Source organism: Notechis scutatus, chromosome 4 (assembly GCF_049901735.1).
Source record: "Notechis scutatus isolate UNSWTSFEM ecotype Mainland chromosome 4, rNotScu1.2, whole genome shotgun sequence".
Taxonomy (NCBI): domain Eukaryota; kingdom Metazoa; phylum Chordata; class Lepidosauria; order Squamata; family Elapidae; genus Notechis; species Notechis scutatus.
In genome coordinates this window covers 142,720,291-142,742,626 of record NC_142012.1, presented here as the reverse complement: position 1 = coordinate 142,742,626, position 22,336 = coordinate 142,720,291, and the positions used below count along the sequence as shown (strand labels likewise).

Here is a 22,336-nt window from a genome sequence, read left to right as displayed (position 1 = left end):
CTAACCTGAATAATACATGCATTATAATATAAGTTGCTTGATCTGTAAGTACTGAAATACCTATTTCATTGATTAATATGCAAAGGAAACATAATTTCACTTTTATCAAGAAGAAACTGAAATGCAAAATCTTTGCAAAAACATCAGTTAATGAAAACATTTGGAGAATTATTACATTTAATATCCCCCTTCTTAGTAAATTCTTCAAAAATCCTAATGAATACAACTCAGTCATTCACTAAAGACTTGTTCATCATGCCAGATACTGTATTTGTATCCACTCAATGCACAATAGTGCTGTTTAGTCTAAATGTTGTACCTAATTTTCTTTCATTGATGTTGTGGGACAGAGGTTATCTTCACTATCTGCTTTAATTTGACCATGCTTTCATCTGTTCCACAATGGCTTACAAATTTAAAAATCTCATAAAAATACAGTGGTACTCAAATGCTTTGAAACTCATTGAATTTGTTAGTCAATGCATTTTGATGCAAAAATTTTGTCCCAGTACTTATCATTTGTTTGGTACCCATGAACAAGGTAGAACATGTCAATGCTAGTTGGCTTGTGACTCACTACATTATTCCTTATGGGAAAAATTTGTTTGGTACCCGTCATTTTTGGTACTAATGACACCTCCTGGAACCAATTAATGGTGACAATTGAAAATGTACTTCAGTCAATCACTACATCACTTTCTTCTGTCCAGAATACTGAAAGTCCAGAACAGGACTTTCACTTTCTGGATCTAGTCAATGAAAATAACATTTTCTAGAGTGCCACCAACACTTCCACTCATTTCCATAAACATTTTTACATGACCTAGAAAGAAAACTTGGTCACTGTCATTTTGTAAATAACTTCAGTCGGAGGTATTTTGATGGAAACATTTGTTATCTTCTGTCATGCAAAATAAGAATCTTTGTACAGAACTGAAAAAAATAAAGGCAAGCAGAAAAGAATACAAAGAAAATGGAGTCTCTCTGTGTACATTAACCATTACAACTGTATGGAACACAAACTGCCATTCAACATCCACTGTACTACAGACTTCTTACATTATTTAGAATTCTCAAAACTACTAATTAAAAATAATAATTGAAAACACAGACATACACATACAGTTGATATTATCCTGCCATTTTTTTCTTATTTCTGTATTTTCTACCCATGTTATCAGTTTTTCCCAGCATCCTTTTTTTGGTTTGTTAAGTTTAGCCAAACTCATTTCCATGTTTCATGCAAACTGTGTTCCTTTTTCTGTAAAGCTTTGTATTGAATAAGATACCTCCAAATATTTGGTATGTGAATATTTTTCTTGAGATTTGTAGCCTTTGATCTAGATAGGGGGAAGTGGGGAGGGTGTTTTGGAGAGAGAGAAGCCAGGCTTATGAAAAATGAGGAACAAACCTGCAGCAAAACTGCTTACGAAACTAAGTTTTTATGTTCTACATTTCCAAGTCGAATGCCAGTCCAGTACTTCTTCACAAAGAGGTAAGCAATTTTATTCTTGGCTTATGGATCATTAACTTCAATATTATTATTATCAAGATACAGAGAGAAATACCTGAGGTCATAAAATTTTTCAGAGTTTTCAAATGTATTATTTCCATATGAAATATTTCATTAATTTTAGCCATGTTACTTATTTGGAATGCGGTTTAACATCTCTTGTGAGATTTTTCAGTTGAGAAAATACTAATAGATTGCTGGTCAGTCCATATGTAAACTACTTCTACATACAATTCAGTAAGATTTCAAGGAAAGGCATTTCTTATAATTTGGACAAAATCAGGATTAGTTGGCTAAATCTTATTTATTATTTATTCTTATTTTACTTCTTCAGGGAATTGAAGGGAATTTATAGTGTTCTCTGTTCACTTATGGTGACAACAGTCCCAACTGGATAGGTTAGGGAGAGAGGATGTGGAAGAAAATAAAGAATGTGACAATTTTAAGGCCACCCAAGAAATCAATAACTCTGCTCCAAAGAAGACATCTGGTGTGAAGCACAGAGCAGAATCTTTGTCTTTTTACAAAAGAGGAAGTAAAGTACTTATGTCATACTTGGAACACAGTAAAAATCCAAAAGCAAGTAATAAAACACAATACTGAGCTATCTAAGCTGACCAATTTAATCATCTAATTTACTGTTTGAAGTAGGAATATGATACAAACCCAACTAATCCAAGAACTTCAATCCCACTGACTTTCCACAGAAAAAAATGCTGCTGTTTATAAAAGACTATATAGCCAGATGTGAAAGAGACATTACATTCACCATTTAATGTTAACCCATTTTTTGACTCACATACAACATTGAACATGAACTAATTATAAAGGCTGGGTTCCCATAACACACTAATGCATAGGGAAAACTAACCAAATTTTTAACCAACAACTGTATCCTATCATATACATAATGAACACAGCACATGAACGTAGCACAGTGTTCTTCAGGAGATTACTGTTTAGAGAAAAGGCACAGATCCTGCTCTCTGCTTCAGATGAACTGCTTTTCCAGCAATCTTGAACCTTCTCAGGATGGAATTTACAAATATGTACAACAAAATCTCAGAAATCACTTATAAAGAAGGAAAGGTTGCATTCAGAAATGGAATGGAATTGTTTTATTGCTTTTGTTTTCCTTAGTCTTTCACTGGCTCTACCTGAACTTTTAAGTGTATGTTTAACACAAATATTTATATTTGTATCACAAATGCATGCCTGTATTTTTGGGGGGGTGGGGGACTATGGGTTAAGAAATATGGCAAACACATTTTTTTCCTTCCCATTTGGCATGTGTGTAACATTAGCAGCTGTCCAAATGTATGCGTGCAGTTTCCATCCTGTCTTTTGTTAGTGAATTCATTAAGTTGGATTGCCACAATTTCCACCAAAACCTTTGGCTTTTTAACTTCCTTTTCCAGGAAACAAAAACAGCCAAACAGAATGTGCAGCCAGTTCATTTCTTCAGCCAAATTGCTGGTTCTGAGCTTTAAGCAGTTTTCCAGCTCAGAGATCTACCTAATTGGAAGAATGTCTCTTTCCACAAGTACTTAACCTAAACTCCGGGATTTTCTTGTGCACCTTTTTTTTCAAGGTCTCTGCCAAATGAAACCCAGCAAATAATCATAAGTTAAAAGGCCTTTCCAGCATTACTTTTATGCTTTTTTAAACTGGTGAGTAATTTTTTAATTATTATTTTTTGTATCTTAAGTAATCTATTTTCTATTCCTGGAGTTGAATGTATATGTTAGTCTGTAAGTAATGTTAGTCAAAGAAATAATGTTAATTGCTTTGCTTTCTATGGTTCTGGAATATCTGTAGGGAAAAAACTCAGATCATTTTTCCCATGTGAGCAAATTCACCCATCCTTCTATTTTGGACCAAAGTGTAGAACCAGGTTCACACAATTCTTAATCACATAGAAAACTTAACCTTTTTTCTATATATGAAAAATCGCAAATGATGTAATGTCATATATGCTATCAAAATATATGTCATAATATTGCTATCGGGAATCCAAAATGGTTCTATTTTGTTGTAAAGTCTAGATGCTTTCCAGTCTTCTTACTTTTGGACTTTTTTTTAAAGCAAAAACTTTATGCGTACTTACTTTCTATAAATATTATTATTTTCCCCAGATTCCTGCTTAAACCATGAATAGAAGTATCAATACTTCCAACTGGACACCCCTCTCTGGGCAATGCCCCCGAGATACCAGGACATCTCATGTTGTATTTCCAATTTTGTACAGCATTCTTTTCCTTGTGGGATTTCTACTGAATAGCGTGGCTGTAGTTGCTTTTTTCCAGATTCCAACCACTTCAAGTTTCATTGTGTATCTTAAGAACACCGTGGTCTCCGATTCCATCATGACTCTCATGCTACCTTTCAAGATTCTAACGGACTCAGAACTAGGATTCTGGCAGCTTAAAGCATTTGTTTGTCGCTTTTCAGCTGTAATATTTTACCAGACCATGTACATAAGTATTGTGCTGCTTGGGCTTATTTCCTTAGATAGGTTTCTCAAGATCATTCAGCCCTTTGGGAAGTTCTGGTTGCATAAGATCACTTCAGCTAAAGTGGTTTCATGGTCTGTCTGGTTCTTCTTCTTCATCCTCTCCCTGCCCAATGTGATTTTGACAGACCGTGAGACAACATCGCTCTCAGTGAGGAAGTGTGCTTCATTGAAAAGTGACTTGGGAAAGAAATGGCATGCAGCTGTCAATTACATCTGTCAAATTGTCTTCTATACTGTGCTGATTTTGATGCTCCTATTTTATGTAATTATTGCTAAAAAGATTTATAGCTCTTATAAAAGAACCAAGATAGCAGACTGTAAAATTAAACAAAGAGCCAAAAGTAAGGTGTTTATAATTGTAACGGTTTTTTTCATCTGTTTTGCCCCTTTTCATTTTGTTCGGGTACCTTATACACTTAGCCAAAGTGGCCAGAATATGAGTTGTGCTAAACAGAATCAATTATTCATAGCTAAAGAAAGCACTCTCTGGTTAGCTACTGCAAATATATGTATGGATCCATTAATATATGTGTTCTTATGCCGTAAATTTATAGAAAAAGCATTTTGTTTTAAATTTAAAAATTCCAGGTATATAATTCAAGAAAGTGCAACCCTGGCATTGGACACTGGAATATCTACATAGATGTTCTATGTAGATGCAAGTTATTAATAGAAAAAGATTAAATAATGTTCCTCTATGCTTGGCTAATATGTCATTGTATCTTAATTACTTGAGTTATGTATTTTCTTATGTGGGAAAATAGAACTCTGCTTGTTATCTGCAGTATTTCAGAAGGAAGATCACAGTACATTTCTTTGAGGAACATTTTTTTCTTAAATTGAAAAATAGAGACTAGCTTTGTTTAGTGCCATACTTTGCTCCACAACAGAATACAGATCTCTACTCCAAAGCTTTGGCTTTAGACTGTGTACTTTCTTTGGCCATTTTGGTTACTATCAATTCATTCATATTAAATGGTATTTTGTCTGGGATTTTTTTTTAATGTAATCATTTTGGTAGCAGATAAATATTTCAGTATTCTCTCAAGCTTTAAAAAAATAATTTTCCTATTCTCTATTAGTACATATTGCATACATCTTATGATATTATGTAAACCAGCTAGAGAATGGTATGAACTGAATAAATTTTGAAAAAATATACATATTCTGATTCTTCTCAATTCTATTTTGGAAACAATCTGCATGTATTTCTGCTATCGCCAAGATGTGCCTGGTTGGTAATATTGCATTTCTAAATTGATTATGATTTTAATCTTTAATGTTGCAATGAACTTGATTCAGATTACATAAAAGGTTATATTTACCTATACCAATAAGTCCCAATGTTATTTTTCTCAAGAAAAGTCCTTTTGACTTGCTACAAGCATTCCTGACCCTTAAGGTTATGCATACAACATGAGGGCTTTTTTTTTCTTTCAATAAACACCCTCCAATTTGGGATGAGTTTCCACTGGATCTTTGTAAAGCTCTTTTCTCCCCTTCCCTTTCATTGAATAGTATTTTTGAGAGGTTGCTTTTAGTCATCATAATTCCCTTTATTATTTATACTGATTTTATCTGTTTTATTATACTTTTTAATACTATGTACAAAGCCTTGAAGTAGTTCAAGCTTTTAGATGAAGCCTAAAGAAATGTCTAGAAACCAGTAGTTACAAACTGATGCGAATCCATTTCTTATTTCCATAAAGATTGCTGAAAGAAAGTCTAATAATTATCATCATTATATGCATTTTTAATCAGAGTGATCAGATAGCTAACAAATTATAATTTTTGGGTTTTTTTCTATTACAAATAAATCTGCTTTAAACAATATAGAATGCATAATTTTGACATAAATAAGTATTATATCTGGCCTACATATTAAATTTTCTGTTTAATAGAGATTACAAATATTCAATAAGCAAAAAAACATAGACCTATAAAATTATATAAAAGCAGTACCATTACTACTCCAAAAATTCTTAATAAAGTCTACGTAGGTGGGAATTTGGGGTTTAATGTAACATAACTGCTATTTTACTGAAAAATGCAGTGTGTAATCTGTATTAAAGATAAACCTCAATTTAAACCCTGGTCATAAATCATTGCAGCTATAAATTGAAGCACCAAGTGACCAACTTCAAAATTACAGCTGCATTTTTAATAATGGTCATTAAATGAAATGCTGCAGTCATTAAGTGAATCCATTTTCTCCAATGCATTTTTTTGCTGGAAACTTTGAAATAAATGCTGGAAATCAGCCAAAAATGTTGCAAATTGTGGCCAGGTGACTGCAGGATGTTGTAAATGGTTATAAAGGTGAACTGATTGCCAAACATCTAGAATATAATCATGTGACCATGGAGGATGTGACTGTTGTAATTGCAAGAATGACTGGTAAGGAGGAGGTCCATTGTAGCTTAGAATGATTCTATTGGTTGTATTTTTACTGGAAACTGCAGCGACGACACCATTAAAGCCAACATCTTTAACACATTCTTCGGCTCAGTGTTTGTAAACAGTAATGGATCATGCCCAATGTTTCCTAGCCGTACCGCAGAACAACAATAATGATCTAATACATATCGATTTTACAGTAGACAACGTTGAAAAAGCACTACGCAACCTAAAACCATCTCTATCTATCGGACCGGATGGAATATGTGCCTACTTCTTAAGAAAACTATCCGCTGCCATAGCCAAACCTCTAAGCATAATCTTTGAAAGATCTTTCAGAACCAGCTCCTTGCCCAACCTATGGTTACAAGCCACAGTCATTCCCATCTTCAAAAGGGAGACCCAAGCCTAGTTGAAAATTACAGACCAATCTCCTTATGCTGCGTCACCTGTAAAGTCATGGAATCAATTATTAACCAATCCATCATCCTCCATTTAGAGACAAACAACCTACTCTCCAATAAACAATTTGGTTTCAGAAAAAACTATCCTGTAATCTGCAACTCTTACACTGCAAAAACATATGGACTACTCAACTCGACCAGGGCAAAGCAATAGACGCAATCTACATAGACTTCTGCAAAGCCTTTGATTCAGTGGTACACGACAAACTACTCCTAAAAATAAAATCTTATGGTATCTCTGGACAACTGAATAACTGGATAGAAGCATTCCTGTCAAACAGACAACAAATGGTCAAAATTGGGAACGCCCTATCAAATCCAGTACCAGTCAATAGTGGTGTTCCCCAAGGCAGTGTTCTAGGACCAACTCTCTTCATAATCTACATAAACGACCTTTGTGATCATATCAAGAGCAATTGCGTTCTCTTCGCTGATGATGTAAAGCTGTTCAATACCACAGACAATACTACTACCCTTCAAAAAGATCTAGACTATGTATCTGAATGGTCTAACATATGGCAACTACAAATCTCAACAAATAAATGCTCTGTCTTACATATTGGTAAAAAAATCAGAAAATAAAATACAAGCTGAATAGTCAAGATCTTGTTGATGACCCAAGCTCTGTAAAGGACCTGGGAATACTCACCTCTAATGATCTAAGTGCTAGAGCTCACTGCAACTACATAGCCAAAAAGGCATTAAAAGTTGTTAACCTAATCCTACGTTGCTTTTTCTCTGGTAATATCTCACTACTAACCAGAGCATACAAAACATTTGCTAGACCAATACTCTGAATACAGTTCATCAGTCTGGAATCCTTATCACGTATGTGATATTAACACAATTGAGAAAGTCCAGAAGTATTTCACAAGAAGAGTTCTCCACTCTTCTACCCGTTATAGAATACCTTACGCCACCAGACTCGAAATTCTAAAACTAGAAAACCTCGAATTACGCCGTCTTCGGTCCGACTTAAGCATGGTATATAAAATCATACATTGCAATGTCCTACCTGTCAATGAATACTTCAGCTTTAACCATAACAACACAAGAGCACACAACAGATACAAACTCAAAGTAAACCGCACCAAACTTGATTGCAGGAAATACGACTTCAGCAATAGAGTGGTCAATGTCTGGAATACTCTACCCGACTCTGTAGTCTCTTCCCAAACCCCAAAAACTTTAACCTTAGACTGTCTACTATTGACCTCACCCCTTTCCTAAGAGGTCTGTAGGGGCGTGCATAAGCGCACCAACGTGCCTACCGTCCCTGTCCTATTGTTTCTCTTATTCTTTTATTTTTCTTATATGTACCCATTTCATATATTCACAACTATGTATACACTTGTACTTATTATCTTGTAAACAATTGACAAATCAAATAAATAAATAAATAAATGAAAAGGCTGACTTCAAATGAGGGAACAGATTAAAAGGACAGCAGATATAAAAGAATAACAGAGCGAGACTTTGGAGACCTTCTAGACCAATCCCCTGCTCAAGCAGGATACTCTATACCATTCCAGACAAATTGCTATCCAATCTCTTCTTAAAAATGTGCAGTGATGGAGCAACTACAACTATTGAAGGCAAGCTATTCCAGGGATTAATTGTTCTGTTAGGAAATATTTCCTTATCTCTAGGTTGGCTCTTTCCTTGCTTAGTTTCCATCCATTTGTCCTGCCTTCAGTGCTTTGAAGAATGCATTGGCTCCCTCTTCTTCATGGCAGCCCCTCAAATATTGGAACACTGCTATCATAGGATAGGATAGGATAGGATAGGATAGGATAGGATAGGATAGGATAGGATAGGATAGGATAGGATAGAACAGGACAGGACAGGACAGAACATGATAGAATATAATTCTTTATTGGCAAAATGTGATTGGACACACAAGGAATTTGTCTTTGGTGCATAAGCTCTCAGTGTACATAAAGAAAAAATAAAAATAAAAAATAAAATAAATTCATCAAGAATCATAAGAATCATCCTTAGGTGTGTTTTTTTTCATTAGACTAGACATGCCCAATTCTTGCAGCCATTCTTCATATGTTTTAGTCTCCAGTCTTCTTAGTCATCTTTATTACACTTATCTGCATTCTTTCTAGAGCAGAGTTTCCCAATATTTCTGGCTTTGCGAAATGGCAGTGGGAGGGAGGGAGAGAGGATGGATCTGTGCCAACAGCCCAGAAGTGGGCCATGACCCATGGTTTGGGGAATCTCAACATCTTTTTGTATAGCAACCAAAACTGGATGCAATATTCCAAATGTGGTCTTACCAAGGCATACCATTAGAATGCTAACTTTTGACTTCTCCAAACCAGATCCATAATCATCAGAAGATGGTAAGCATGTGTTCACAAGTGTTAATAGCCTTTTCCAATTCTCTCAATATGACATCTGAAGATTAACCCTTCAGAAATATAACTCTAATACATTACTGAGTTATTCTATACTTCTGTTTCAGGCCATCTTATATTTAAGTACTTTGTAGTGTACTATGCATTTTGAAAGAAGCCTTTGTGAAAAAGTCTTTACTATGTTTTCCAGATTTTCTGCAAGAATTTCTAGATCTTCAAAACTATGGAGAACTTTGCAGTATATTTAAAATATAGCACAATGTGTTTTATAATTATATAATATTTATGCAGTATGTATTTTATAAAAAAACTGAACTTTTGTTTTCTAATTTTCTAATTAGAAATATAATTTTCAGATACATTTGTTATTATTTGCCTCCTCCATTTTGCACTGCATTTGATACTTTCAATGAATTGTGTAACTTAATATGTACATCCAATCTTTTCAGATCAAAACATATATGCTCCTATTTGGTGAATTCTGCTTAGTAATATACTGTACTTGGCATAATATTAAACAAGTGGTACCTTGCACATTAAGCCAAAATCTATGGTCATGTTCTACAGACGTAAGCAGCTGCAATTTAGAATGAGGTCTCCATTATCGGAGATCCTAATGAGTGAAAATTAAGGACAATTAGTCTCATTAATTTGACAGACAATCAATCTTTTAAAACCATTGTACCAGGAAAGCAAAGCAAAATCTTCTTAGAAGTTACCTTCTGCCATTGCAATATATCATACTGATAAGAGATAAAAATTTTATTTTAGTGAACTTGAAATATGAACTTGAATAATAAAATGACAAATAGTATATTATTGTTGTTGTTGCTATTGTTACATTGCTATTCTTATTTAAAGATCATTGTGCTGTTTAGAAAAGTTTTAAAGTCATGCAAAGATCTATGTAAACCCTTAAAAATTTTTATTATGCCAATTCTATGCCTGACTGATTAAGTAAATATTGAAAATAAAAAAGGAGATGTATAGAAAATGAAAAGTAGAGAAAACCAAGGAAGAATACTTAGCCACAGTTGGAAACAAGACAGCTAGAATTCTGACTAAATTGATATTAGTGAAGCAAACAATGAAAACATTTTTTTATAGATAAATCTTTTAGGCAATGCCTACAAATAATTTATATCAGTGATCAATTTATAGGAAGTTTGATTCAGAAGAAAGGGAGACTGCATTTTTTATTCTTTCAAAGTTCAAATTGATGTAAATTTAAACTTACTATTAAAATAACCTATTACACTGCTCAAAAAAATAAAGGGAACACAAAAATAAGACATCCTAGATCTGAATGAATGAAATATTCTTATTAAATACTTTGGTCATTACATAGTTGAATGTGCTGACAACAAAATCACACAAAAATTATCAATGGAAATCAAATTTAGCAACCCATGGAGGTCTGGATTTGAAATTACACTCAAAATTAAAGTGGAAAAAAACACTACAGGCTGATCCAACTTTGATGTAATGTCCTTCAAACAAGTCAAAATGAGGCTCAGTAGTGTGTGTGGCTTACACGTGCCTGTATGACCTCCCTACAATGCCTGGGTATGCTCCTGATGAGGTGGCAGATGGTCTCCTGAGGGATCTCCTCCCACAACTGGACTAAAGCATCCCCCAACTCCTGGACAGTCTGTGGTGCAACATGGCATTGGTGGATGGAGCGAGACATGATGTCCCAGATGTGCTCAATTGGATTCAGGTCTGGGGAGCGGGCCAGTCCATAGCATCAATGCCTTCGCCTTGCAGGAACTGCTGACACACTCCAGCCACATGAGGTCTAGCATTGTCGTGCATTAGGAGGAACCCAGGGCCAACCGCACCAGCATATGGTCTCACAAGGGGTCTGAGGATCTCATCTCGGTACTTAATGGCAGTCAGGCTACCTCTGGCGAGCACATGGAGGGCTGTGCGGCCCCCTAAAGAAATGCCACCCCACACCATTACTGACCCACTGCCAAACCGGTCATGCTGGAGGATGTTGCAGGCAGCAGAACGTTCTCCACAGAGTCTCCAGACCCTGTCACATCTGTCACATGTGCTCAGTGTGAACTTGCTTTCATCTGTGAAGAGCACCGGGCGCCAGTGGCAAATTTGCCAATCTTGGTGTTCTCTGGCAAATGCCAAACATCCTGCACAGTGTTGGGCTGTAAGCACAACCCCCACCTGTGGACATCGGGCCCTCATACCACCCTCATGGAGTCTGTTTCTGACCGTTTGAGCAGCCACAGGCACATTTGTGGCCCTCTGGAGGTCATTTTTCAGGGCTCTGCCAGTGTTTCTCCCATCCCTCCTTGCACAAAGGCGGAGGTAGCAGTCCTGATGCTGGGTTGTTGCCCTCCTATAGCCTCCTCCATGCCTCCTGATGTACTGGCCTGTCTCCTGGTAGTGCCTCCATGCTCTGGATACTACGCTGACAGACACAGCAAACCTTCTTGCCACAGCTCGCATTGATGTGCCATCCTGGATGAGCTGCACTACCTGAGCCACTTGTGTGGGTTGTAGACTCCGTCTCATGCTACCACTAGAGTGAAAGCACATCCAGCATTCAAAAGTGACCAAACCATCAGCCAGAAAGCATAGGAACTGAGAAGTGGTCTGTGGTCACCACCTGCAGAACCACTCCTTTATTGGGATGTCTTGCTAACTGCCTATGCTTTCCACCTGTTGTCTATTCCATTTGCACAACAGCATGTGAAATTGATTGTCAATCAGTGTTGCTACCTAAGTGGACAATTTGATTTCACAGAAGTGTGATTGACTTGGAGTTACATTGTGTTGTTTAAGTGTTCCCTTTATTTTTTTGAGCAGTGTATTTATTTGTGTAATTCTATATTATACCTCTGTGAAAACAGTATGGTAATAATCATACGCCAATCATGAAAGCAATAGGATAAATAGTAAATTATTATTGTTGGGTCCTGGGCCTAGTGCTTTTCCATACAGTTTATTAATAATTTGGTTGAAGTGGAGGAAATGCTTATGAGCACTGTAGCTGACTCAGTTTGAGTTAGTGAATATATTAAAAGAAATAAAATGTAAAACCATCTGGATAAATTAGAGAAATGGACTTAAAAATAACTGCAATTTAACAGAGGCATATGGAGCCATCACTAAGGAAACACACACAAAAATGTACAGATATAGGAGATATGTAATTTGTTAACATTTGCTACTTTCAAAAGTAATTAATTGCAACTAAATTTTCTGCATCTTAATGTTTTGTTAGTCTCTTTCCTCTTTACATAGAAATCAGTACTGTTTCTCATTTTCAAAAATGCTTACCAAAAAAAGAAAGGAAAAAATATTCACATATTAGCTTTCATTCACTAAATCAGCTTCTCAGAACAGCAGTCATACTGTATTTACAACAAAGAGCTTCACAGATAAATGAAGACATAATCCTAATTTATTATCAGAAATATTATTGCATATTTATGAGTTCAAAATCAGTTTAGCATTAAAAGCCAAAACAGATTATGCTGTTAGTTAAGCTTTTTTATTTCTTTCATTCTTTTCAGGAAATCAAAGAATTCTGGGACATTTTTTATAAAACGAAAACAATCAAAATTCTGATGCTAGGATGAAGGTTGTAAATCCAAAAATAATCAGAGAAAACATCTCTTTTGCTCTATTTTTAGATGGTGTCAATTTCAAACCCTGCAAAAAGATTTTCTTCCGTTTCAAAAGCAGTCCTATCTTTGGTTTGTTCTGAAGGAAAAAATAAATCATCTTTAGCCTCCAGAGTTTTGGCAAGAACAAGGGGTGAGGCTCTTTATTCTCTTTCATTCTTGTTCCGTTCATCACATTCTTGTTTTTACATTTGCAAGAGTGCAGCTTGTTTGAACTTTTTTTCTTTGAAACTAGAATAAAACCTCAAACTAGTTGGACATTCCCACGGTGAATGCCTCTCCGTTGCATAACTTAAGTATTGCACACCAATTAATTCAAATTACAATGCAAAAAGTATGCTGAGTTAACACAAAAATTTCAGATGGTATGACCTATTTCACAATAGAATACATTGCTTCTTTTTTATTTTTATAAAACAGATGTGCTACTGCAAGGTTGTTCCTTAAAGAATTTATTAAAACTATAAGTCTTCTTTATGCTATAAGTTCTCTCCAACGTATCATGTTATCAGAAAAATAAAGCTGTGAATTTATTTTGTATAATTATGTGTTTATTAGTATTAATGCAAATTCCTATAGCAATATGGTTATGTAATCAGAAACAATCTGGGCAAGCAGCGGCCTATTCAAATAAATGCAAAAGTACCAAATATGAACTTTTACTTCCTCCATTATCAGCATGAAGATAAACTAATGCTGAAACCTTTTACCATCAAAACAGAAATTATTTTAAACAAACTAGGTATCTTCAGTATATCACTTGTACTGTACATAATATGCATTGTTCATACATTTAAAGATTTCAGAAATCTGAAAGGATAATTAAAAGGAGTTGGTGTTTCAGGAAGGAATATATGAAAAATTATTGACAAATACCATCAGGCCTTTGTATTAATACATGCACAAATATTAACTATGAATAACCCCTACAACAGTATGACTAAGAAAGAAAGAGGATATTGCTGAATAATAAGTTGTAGAAGAAGGCAAATTATGTAGCCACTGAATTAGAATTACGCCTTACCTACATTTTACATGGATTTGATACTACCCTTGCAAATGCTGGCAGTGGCCTTTGCTAATGTGAGCAGATCTCCTTCAATGTCCAGTCAATGACAAAAGCCTTCCATTCCATGTTACATTTGTGGATTGAAAGGGTTGGCTGAATATCAATTGTCTCATCTATTGTTGATCTTATATTAGGAAATTGTGAATTTTCAATTTAAGGTAACCATATCCTTTTAGTTGAGGACACAGCCAAAAGACCCATAAGGGTAAAGGTTCCCCTCACACATACATGCTAGTCATTTCTGGCTCATCCCCATTACAAAGCCAAAGAGCCAGTGCTGTCTAAAGATGTCTCCGTGGTCATGTGGCTGGCATAACTATACACCGAAGGCTCATGGAATGCTGTTACCTTCCCACCAAAGTGGTTCCTATTTTTCTATTTTCATTTTTACATGCTTTCCAACTGCTAGGTTGGCAAAGTAACAGGAGGACTACAAGTTACAGAAGCTCACTCCATTATGTGGTGCTAGGGATCTGAACCGCTGAACTGCTGACCTTTCTGATTGACAAGCTTAGCATCTTAGCCACTAAGCCATAGCGTCCCTTACGGTGATCCATACTGAGAACCAATTCCATGTGATGAACAACATATGAAGGATACCTTGTAAATATATGCTAGCAAATTATAATGCATAACCAGTACTTCTCAACTTATGAACACAATTGAGCCCAAAATGTCTGTTACGATGTGAGACATTTGTTTAGTGAGTTTTGTCCTATTTTACAACTTTCTTCACTAAAAAGTTGTTTAGTGAATCACTGCAATTGTTAAGTTGATAACAAGGTTGTTAAGTGAAACTGGCTGCTGAATTGACTTTGCTTGTTAGAAGGTCACAAAAGGTAATCACATGAGCCTGGACACTGCAACCAGCCTAAATACAGTAAATAGTTGGAAATGTCTGAATTTTAATCATGTGACCATGAGGATTCTGCAACAGTTGTAAAAGTGAAAGTGAAAAAGTCACTTTTTTCAGTGCTAATGTAGCTTTGAACAGTCACTTAACAAATGCTTGTTAAGTCAAGTATTACCTGTAATCACACCTGATAGGAACAAATAAATCTCATTTAGAATGTAAAAGAATGATAGGATAAAACTGCAAAAGCAGTTGAATGATTAAAGTATTTTGTCCTGCAAGAACAAATGTGAAGTTTATACAACTTTGGAAAATAAATGATAAATAGACTGATAGACTGATAGTTTAAAAACTAAGTGTGGAGTTCTATTTCAGAAAGAGAGAGAGAAGAAATAAGTTGATTATAATAAATAAAGGAACTATGAAAATGAGGATAAGTAATCCATATAAACAAACTTGTAATAAATCTCCTTAATATTGTTACAATTATAAAATATAAATTTTTTTGTCATAAGCAAGTTCATCTTTAGGCCAAAGCTAAACAGGCACTGGCTTAGCATGCCAAAATCTAGGCAGCACCACCTCTTCATCTAAATCATTGCAAAGTTTTAATCTTCACATCAGCAGAATATGGAGTCATCAGTCAATGTTGCTTAGGGGTGTTAGGAATAACCATAGTTACCTAATGTTGTTTGGGTAAATAATATATAAACCATGATAGCAAAGTTTAAATGTGTTTTTCACTTTAAACTCTAAATGATATAATTTGGGTGCGGTTGAGAAACTGCCATAAGAGGGAGCTAGAGAACCTGGATTGCTACTGGATTGATGGTTGATTGTTCTTCGTGTTGCCTGTTGCTGACGTCGAAGGAGGAAAGAATTTTGAATGCTGCATATCTAATCTACTGTGAGAAGATATTTACTGGACTGATTTATGGATTGACATTGTAAGTTAACTGACCTTTTTTTTTGACACTGGATTTTTGCAATTGAACAATCTCCGGACTGAACTGACTGAACACTAGTGAATGATATTTGGACTGTTTGACCCTGCTAAACTCTTAATGGAATAAACTATTCAACTAAGACAGTGTATCCGTTTTTACTGAGTGTGTAAACTAAAAAATGCTTTCTCTCATATTTGCCTGACTGCTTGACTGCTGTGCACATTCTGCTAGGGTATATCCCTAACACTGGTTATGGGCCCAGGCTGCACAGTCAGACTAACCAGGATACAACAGGCTTATATAAAGTGATAGTTAGTGTAGTTACACAATACTGTAAACCGACAGCTGTGTTTTATTAGTTTATTATAGTTTAATATCCAAAGAAAAATGGCACAAGTCAATTTACCAAGTTTGTCTCTAATATCCAAACTGGATGGAACAAACTATGTTTCATGGTCTATGAAATGCAGTCTACTTCTACGCAGAGAAGGTTTGTGGAGTATAATTCAAAACCCACCAGAGGTAGATGATTGGAATCCGGAAGATGAGAATGATGCCCAGAAAATAAATGAATATAAACTGAAAAATGAGCAAGCTCTATGTATAATAGGACTGACACTCTGTGACCAGCAGCTTGTCCATATTCGTGGAGAAGAAACAGCTGCTAAGTCTTGGGAGAATTTAAAGAAGAATTATGTTCGAGACAGTGTAGGAGCACATATAAATCTTACACGGAGGCTGTTCAGAACACATCTTCAAAAGAATGGAGACATGTTGACTCATATAAACACTATGAAGAGGATTTTTCAGGAACTGCATGAAAAGAACTTATCTTCACAGAACTGCATCAGGTTTATATAATTTTGTCTTCGTTAGATGAGAGCTATGACGACTATGTAACTTCACTGGAAGTACTGCCAAAAGATAACCTCACATTAACTGACATTACTGGCAGATTAATTGAAGAAGCCAGGAGAAGGCTTGAAAGGGATCAACTGAGAAGGGAACAACCACAAGAAGAGAAATTATCTTCAACAGCCTATACAATTAAAAAATGTTTTAATTGTGGAGGAAAAGGACATTTTGCTAGATTCTGCAAAAAAGGAAAACGCCAGAATGCCAAAAAGCATCAAAAAGAAGAAAAAAAATTTGAAATAGCCATGTATAGCAGCAAAATTGTAAATAATAATTTATGGGTTGTAGATAGTGGAGGTCGCACTGCATAACAAAAGATAAGAAAAGATTTATTAAGATGTCAACGAGTTCACAACAGATATCGTTAGCTAATGGCTGGAAAATGAAAGCAAAAGGTGAAGGTATTGCACATTGTTCGTGTATAAAAGAAAATGTTAAAATGTTGTATGTACCACAACTTAAGTTTAATTTGCTTTCAGTTAGAGTTTTGATTAAACCAGGTTATGTAGTTACCTTTAGGGGAGAAAAGTGCATAATAGAAAAGGAAGGTAAAAAAGTGACTGCAACTTTAAAAGATGAATTGTATGTATTGAATGATAATCAATTAGAGGTGGCTAATACAGTGTATAATAACGTTAAGCCTCATGACAAATGCATACATTTGCTACACAGACGTTTAGGGCATATAAATTTTAAAATGCTCAAGCAAACGGTTGAACTGTCTGAAGGTATAAAACTGAAGCCTTGCAGTAAGTATTTGCACTGCAATGCTTGCAGTCAAGAAAAGAGCAAGGTAATACCAGTAAATAGAATTAATGGATTTAAAACTAAATAGCCTCTAGAGGTCGTATTTGCTGATATTATAGGTCCTAAAAAACCTAGTATGGGAGGTGCTCGTTATATATTAAGTATAATGGATCATTACTCAAGATATGGTTTCTGTTATTTAATGAAGAGTAAAACGGAAACATATCAGAATTTCTTTAATTGGTTGAAATTTGCTGAAAGAAAAACTAAAAGAAAACTAGTAACTCTTGTAACTGATAATGGTACAGAATTTATAAATAAGAAATTCCAAAATAGACTGAAGATGGCAGGTGTTGAACATAAAAAGTCTGCACCATATAGGCCACAACATAATTCTTTTATAGAAAGACGAGGCCAAACAATACAAGCAATGGCTCGTACTATGTTGTCAGATTCAGGATTACCTGAAACTTTGTGGGGAGAAGCAATAATGTGTGGTAATCATATATTAAATAATGTTGTTAACACAACAACAGGTGAATTACCATTCACACGGTGGCATGGTAGAAAACCTGACCTAAGCTACATCCACACATTTGGAGCACCAGCATGGGTGCACATTCCTACACAACTGAGACATAAGGGGCAGCATAGGGCTAAAAAGTTATTCTTTGTAGGTTATGAATCTAATCACAAATCATACAGATTCTGGGAAAAAGGTACATCTAGCGTTTACTGTAGTGCTAGTGCACAATTCCTTGAACATGTAGGATGGGAAAGATTCAAGTAAGGATATAATCATAGAAACCTATAGAAGATCAAAACAATATATCAGTAAGCAAAAGAGTACAATTAAAGAAGAAGTACAGGAAGAGCTCATAAAACCAGAACAGGAAAGAATAGATGAACAGGATGAGGTAGATAAACAGGAACAAGTAGTACATGAAAGTCCACCTGTAAGCCCTGTAATACCTAGACGTTCAACACGTGAAATCAGACCACCTGACAGGTACCAAGCAAGTGTAGTTTGCCAAGTTAGTAAAGTTCCAACTACTGTTGAAGAACTTAGAATGTATCCTGCAAAGGATCAAGAAAATTGGCATAGAGCGATGGAGAAGGAACTAAATTCACTGAAACAAATGGAAGTTTATGAAAACATTAAATTACCTCCAGGTAAAAAATCCATTGGCTGTAAATGGATATTTAAATTGAAAACAGGTAAATATGGAACTGTTACCCATAAGGCTAGGTTGGTATCTCAAGGATTTAATCAAACTGCAAGTGATTATGACGAAGTATTTGTACCGAGTCTAAAAGCAACAACCTTGAGAGCAGCTTTAGTGTGGGCAGCTAAGAAGAACTATATCATAAATCACTTAGATGTAGAAACTGCCTATCTGCATGCACCATTGCAGCACACAATATACCTAAAGAAACCTGTAGGAATTAAGAACAATAGAACAAATAATGACTGTTGGAAGCTTAAAAAGAGTCTCTATGGATTAAAACAATCTGGTTACGAATGGAACCAATATATTGTTAAGGAGTTAACCAATATAGGGTTTAAAGCAGGTTTAGCTGATTCATGTTTATTTAAGAGAGAGACTAATGGAACATTATCATTGTTATTATTATTCACTAATGATATTGCCTTAATCACAAAAACTAATAATGAAGCTACTGAAATAATATCATTATTAGGTAAGAAGATAAAAATAAAGCAACTAGGAGAGATAAAGCAGTATCTAGGATTAACCATAAATAAAACCAAAGGTGGCTATAAGATATCTCAAGAGGATAAGATTTATCAATTACTAAAAACATACAAGATGGAACTTTGTAAGCCGGCTAAAACTCCAATGAGTCAAGAATTTAGCCACACTGATATTCAAAGTCCAAAGTTTGATAAAACTATCTATCAATTGCTAATTGGTAGTCTATCGTACATTAGTAATTGGTCAAGGCCAGATATTGCGTATAGCGTTAATCAATTGGCACGATTCAACACTGAACCTACTGAACGACACTGGCAAGCGACAAAACGTATCTTAAGATATCTTAAAAGAACAATGCACTATGCATTGTATTTGGAGCCAAAAGATGATCTGATTTTATCTGATCATATGCTGATGCAAGTTTTGCAACAGACATAAACACTAGGAAATCAACTTCAGGTACGGCTATACTGTTAGGAAAGGCACTGATTGGTTGGAGGTCAATTAGACAGCAACACATAAGTATGTCTACAATGGAAGCAGAATTTTCATGTCTATCTTTGTTGTGTAGTGATTTGATTCTTTATAAACAATTGTTAATGGATATGGGAATAAATGTAAATGATTCCATTGTAGTATATGAGGACAATCAAGCAGCCATACGAATGGCTACAAATATTGCTGTGAAAACGAGAACTAAGCATACAGATCTTAGATATCTAAATGTAAGGCAATCTGTACAAAGTAATTTGATAAGACTGGAATATTGTATGTCTGAAGACAATATAGCTGATCAATTTACGAAGGCCCAAGGTTCAATCAAACACAAAGAAAGTTGTGATGATTATGGGTTAAGATTGTAAAGAGATGTATATATTTTTATGTTACCCAAAAGGGGAGTATTTTAGGAATAACCATAGTTACCTAACGTTGTTTGGGTAAATAATATATAAACCATGATAGCAAAGTTTAAATGTGTTTTTCACTTTAAACTCTAAATGATATAATTTGGGTGCGGTTGAGAAACTGCCATAAGAGGGAGCTAGAGAACCTGGATTGCTACTGGATTGATGGTTGATTGTTCTGCGTGTTCCCTGTTGCTGACGTCGAAGGAGGAAAGAATTTTGAATGCTGCATATCTAATCTACTGTGAGAAGATATTTACTGGACTGATTTATGGATTGACATTGTAAGTTAACTGACCTTTTTTTTCGACACTGAATTTTTGCAATTGAACAATCTCCGGACTGAACTGACTGAACACTAGTGAATGATATTTGGACTGTTTGACCCTGCTAAACTCTTAATGGAATAAACTATTCAACTAAGACAGTGTATCCGTTTTTACTGAGTGTGTAAACTAAAAAATGCTTTCTCTCATATTTGCCTGACTGCCTGACTGCTGTGCACATTCTGCTAGGGTATATCCCTAACAAGGGGCACCTTGCTCTGGCAATGGTCACAAATGGCTCAGTGGCCAAACCAGCTTTTACACACTTTGTGAAGGAACGCATTGCAAGAGTGGAAGAGGTTTGCAGAATTATCTTATGGGGGGTGGTCAAAAAAGACAAGATAGTGGACATGACCGATTGATGGAATCCATGTCCCTTCTCAAGTTGCCAAGATTGCACTTTCACATCTGGGATTTAACTGATCTGAACATTAATTCTTGCAAACATATTACTAAAACAACCTGTAAGTAACAAACAAGATTTTAAAATGCAAAATAAAGGCTATCGTATTAATGAGCAATTGATATCACAAAAATCACTCATTGCAACCTTGTATTTTCTACTGAAAGACTCTGGACTTCTACTGTTTTAGAGGCTGAAAATGCCATCTTGTTACAGGTTTGTCTGGCTTTTCATCCAATACGTGCAAAACCAACACATTCGTTTTTAAGTATTACCTCTAAACTCGATAATATCTCTTCCCTGTTCATTCCCATGCTATTATGTATTACAGAATTCTTGCTAATATACTTGTAATAGAAATGAAATAATACTCTATATAGATTCTCAACTATCTACTTTGTATTTGGCTCAATTTTTTTTACTAATGTCATGAGATTTTCCATTATCTGCTGATTGAGTTTAACAAGCCTTAGCTTGTGAGCTGGCAAAAAATGTTCATGTTAGAAGCAAACCAAAGCTCAATTTCAACTACCACAGTACAATAACTGTGTTAACTCACCCAACCATTTTGAATGTACCAATTCAACTATATGTTGTGTCTATGTTTCCACAATATTAGTCCTACAATTTCTGGGCTCTAAAAATTGGGATAATCACCAGATATAGAAAAAAGGTAAAGGTGTCCCTAAGGGTTTTACTCTGCTATTTATGACCAACTTTAAGGGGAAGTGATCATCTCTGTTTCTTCAACCAAAAAGTCAAGTTGCCCAGAGATGTTTCTGTGGTCATCTGCCCAGCATGACATCATACCACAGCACAGAATGTATGGCAAAACATGGAACTCTATTACTTTCCCATATGCTTACATGCAGTACCTATTCATCTACTTGTTTTTATATGCTTTCAAACTGCTTAGTTGGGAGGAGCTGGGGCAAGTGATGGGAGCTCATTCCATCTTGTAGCACTTGGGTCTTGAATTGCTGAGCTATAGACTTTTAATGGTTTAAGACTCAGCGTCCTAACCACTGAGTCACTGCATCCCATAGATCACTAGATGGCAGCAAGGAAATTTAAAAGACTCTTGTAGGCCAGATACAATACACATAACAATAATACAATACACATAACAATAATATGTAAGTTAATATAAATTAAAATAAACCAATTTATCAGCAGTATGCAATTAGCTCTACTTTAGTATTATTTTCATGAAAGAAACTGAAGCTTTAATTAAATAACAATGACATTTAGACAGAAATAGATCGTCATATTGCACAGGATGTAAAAGGCACTTTAGAAAATGCTTTCATTCTGGATTTTACAAAACTATTCAGGTAGTTGTCAATGAGAGACTGGCCCATTATTGACTGCAATTATGACAGTGATGAAAACATCTTTACAATCAGCCCTCATATTCACAATCTTTGCAGGTCTGTAAGCAAGCCTGTAAGCTGAAGTAAGATCATAAGGACAATCACAAGTTCACATAATGACTACTTCACTTAAGTGCCTGTCCCAACTGCATTTGCTAAATAAGGACTACCTGCATTC

At 35.3% G+C, this 22,336-nt stretch overlaps 2 protein-coding genes across 3 annotated transcripts in view; one reads left to right on the top strand and one right to left on the bottom strand.

Moving 5' to 3' along the window:
- MED12L (mediator complex subunit 12L) overlaps positions 1-22,336 on the bottom strand; it is a 196,110-nt gene that overhangs the window by 75,309 nt on the left and 98,465 nt on the right. The window lies entirely within an intron of this gene.
- P2RY13 (purinergic receptor P2Y13) lies at positions 1,345-5,187 on the top strand. 2 transcript variants are annotated; one of them, XM_026665086.2, is made up of 3 exons: positions 1,345-1,495; positions 2,932-3,183; positions 3,649-5,187. In XM_026665086.2, the coding sequence occupies exon 3, from the start codon at positions 3,664-3,666 to the stop codon at positions 4,669-4,671; it is 1,008 nt and encodes a 335-aa protein (XP_026520871.1). In that variant the 5' UTR covers positions 1,345-1,495; positions 2,932-3,183; positions 3,649-3,663; the 3' UTR covers positions 4,672-5,187. The 2 variants fall into 2 exon arrangements, with proteins under 2 accessions (XP_026520871.1, XP_026520879.1); XM_026665094.2 differs by having other exon boundaries at positions 1,471-1,495; positions 3,105-3,183.

What these genes read in the sequence shown, in the direction of transcription:
- P2RY13 (XM_026665086.2), top strand. Translation starts at nt 3,664, where the DNA reads ATGAATAGAAGTATCAATACTTCCAACTGGACACCCCTCTCTGGGCAA.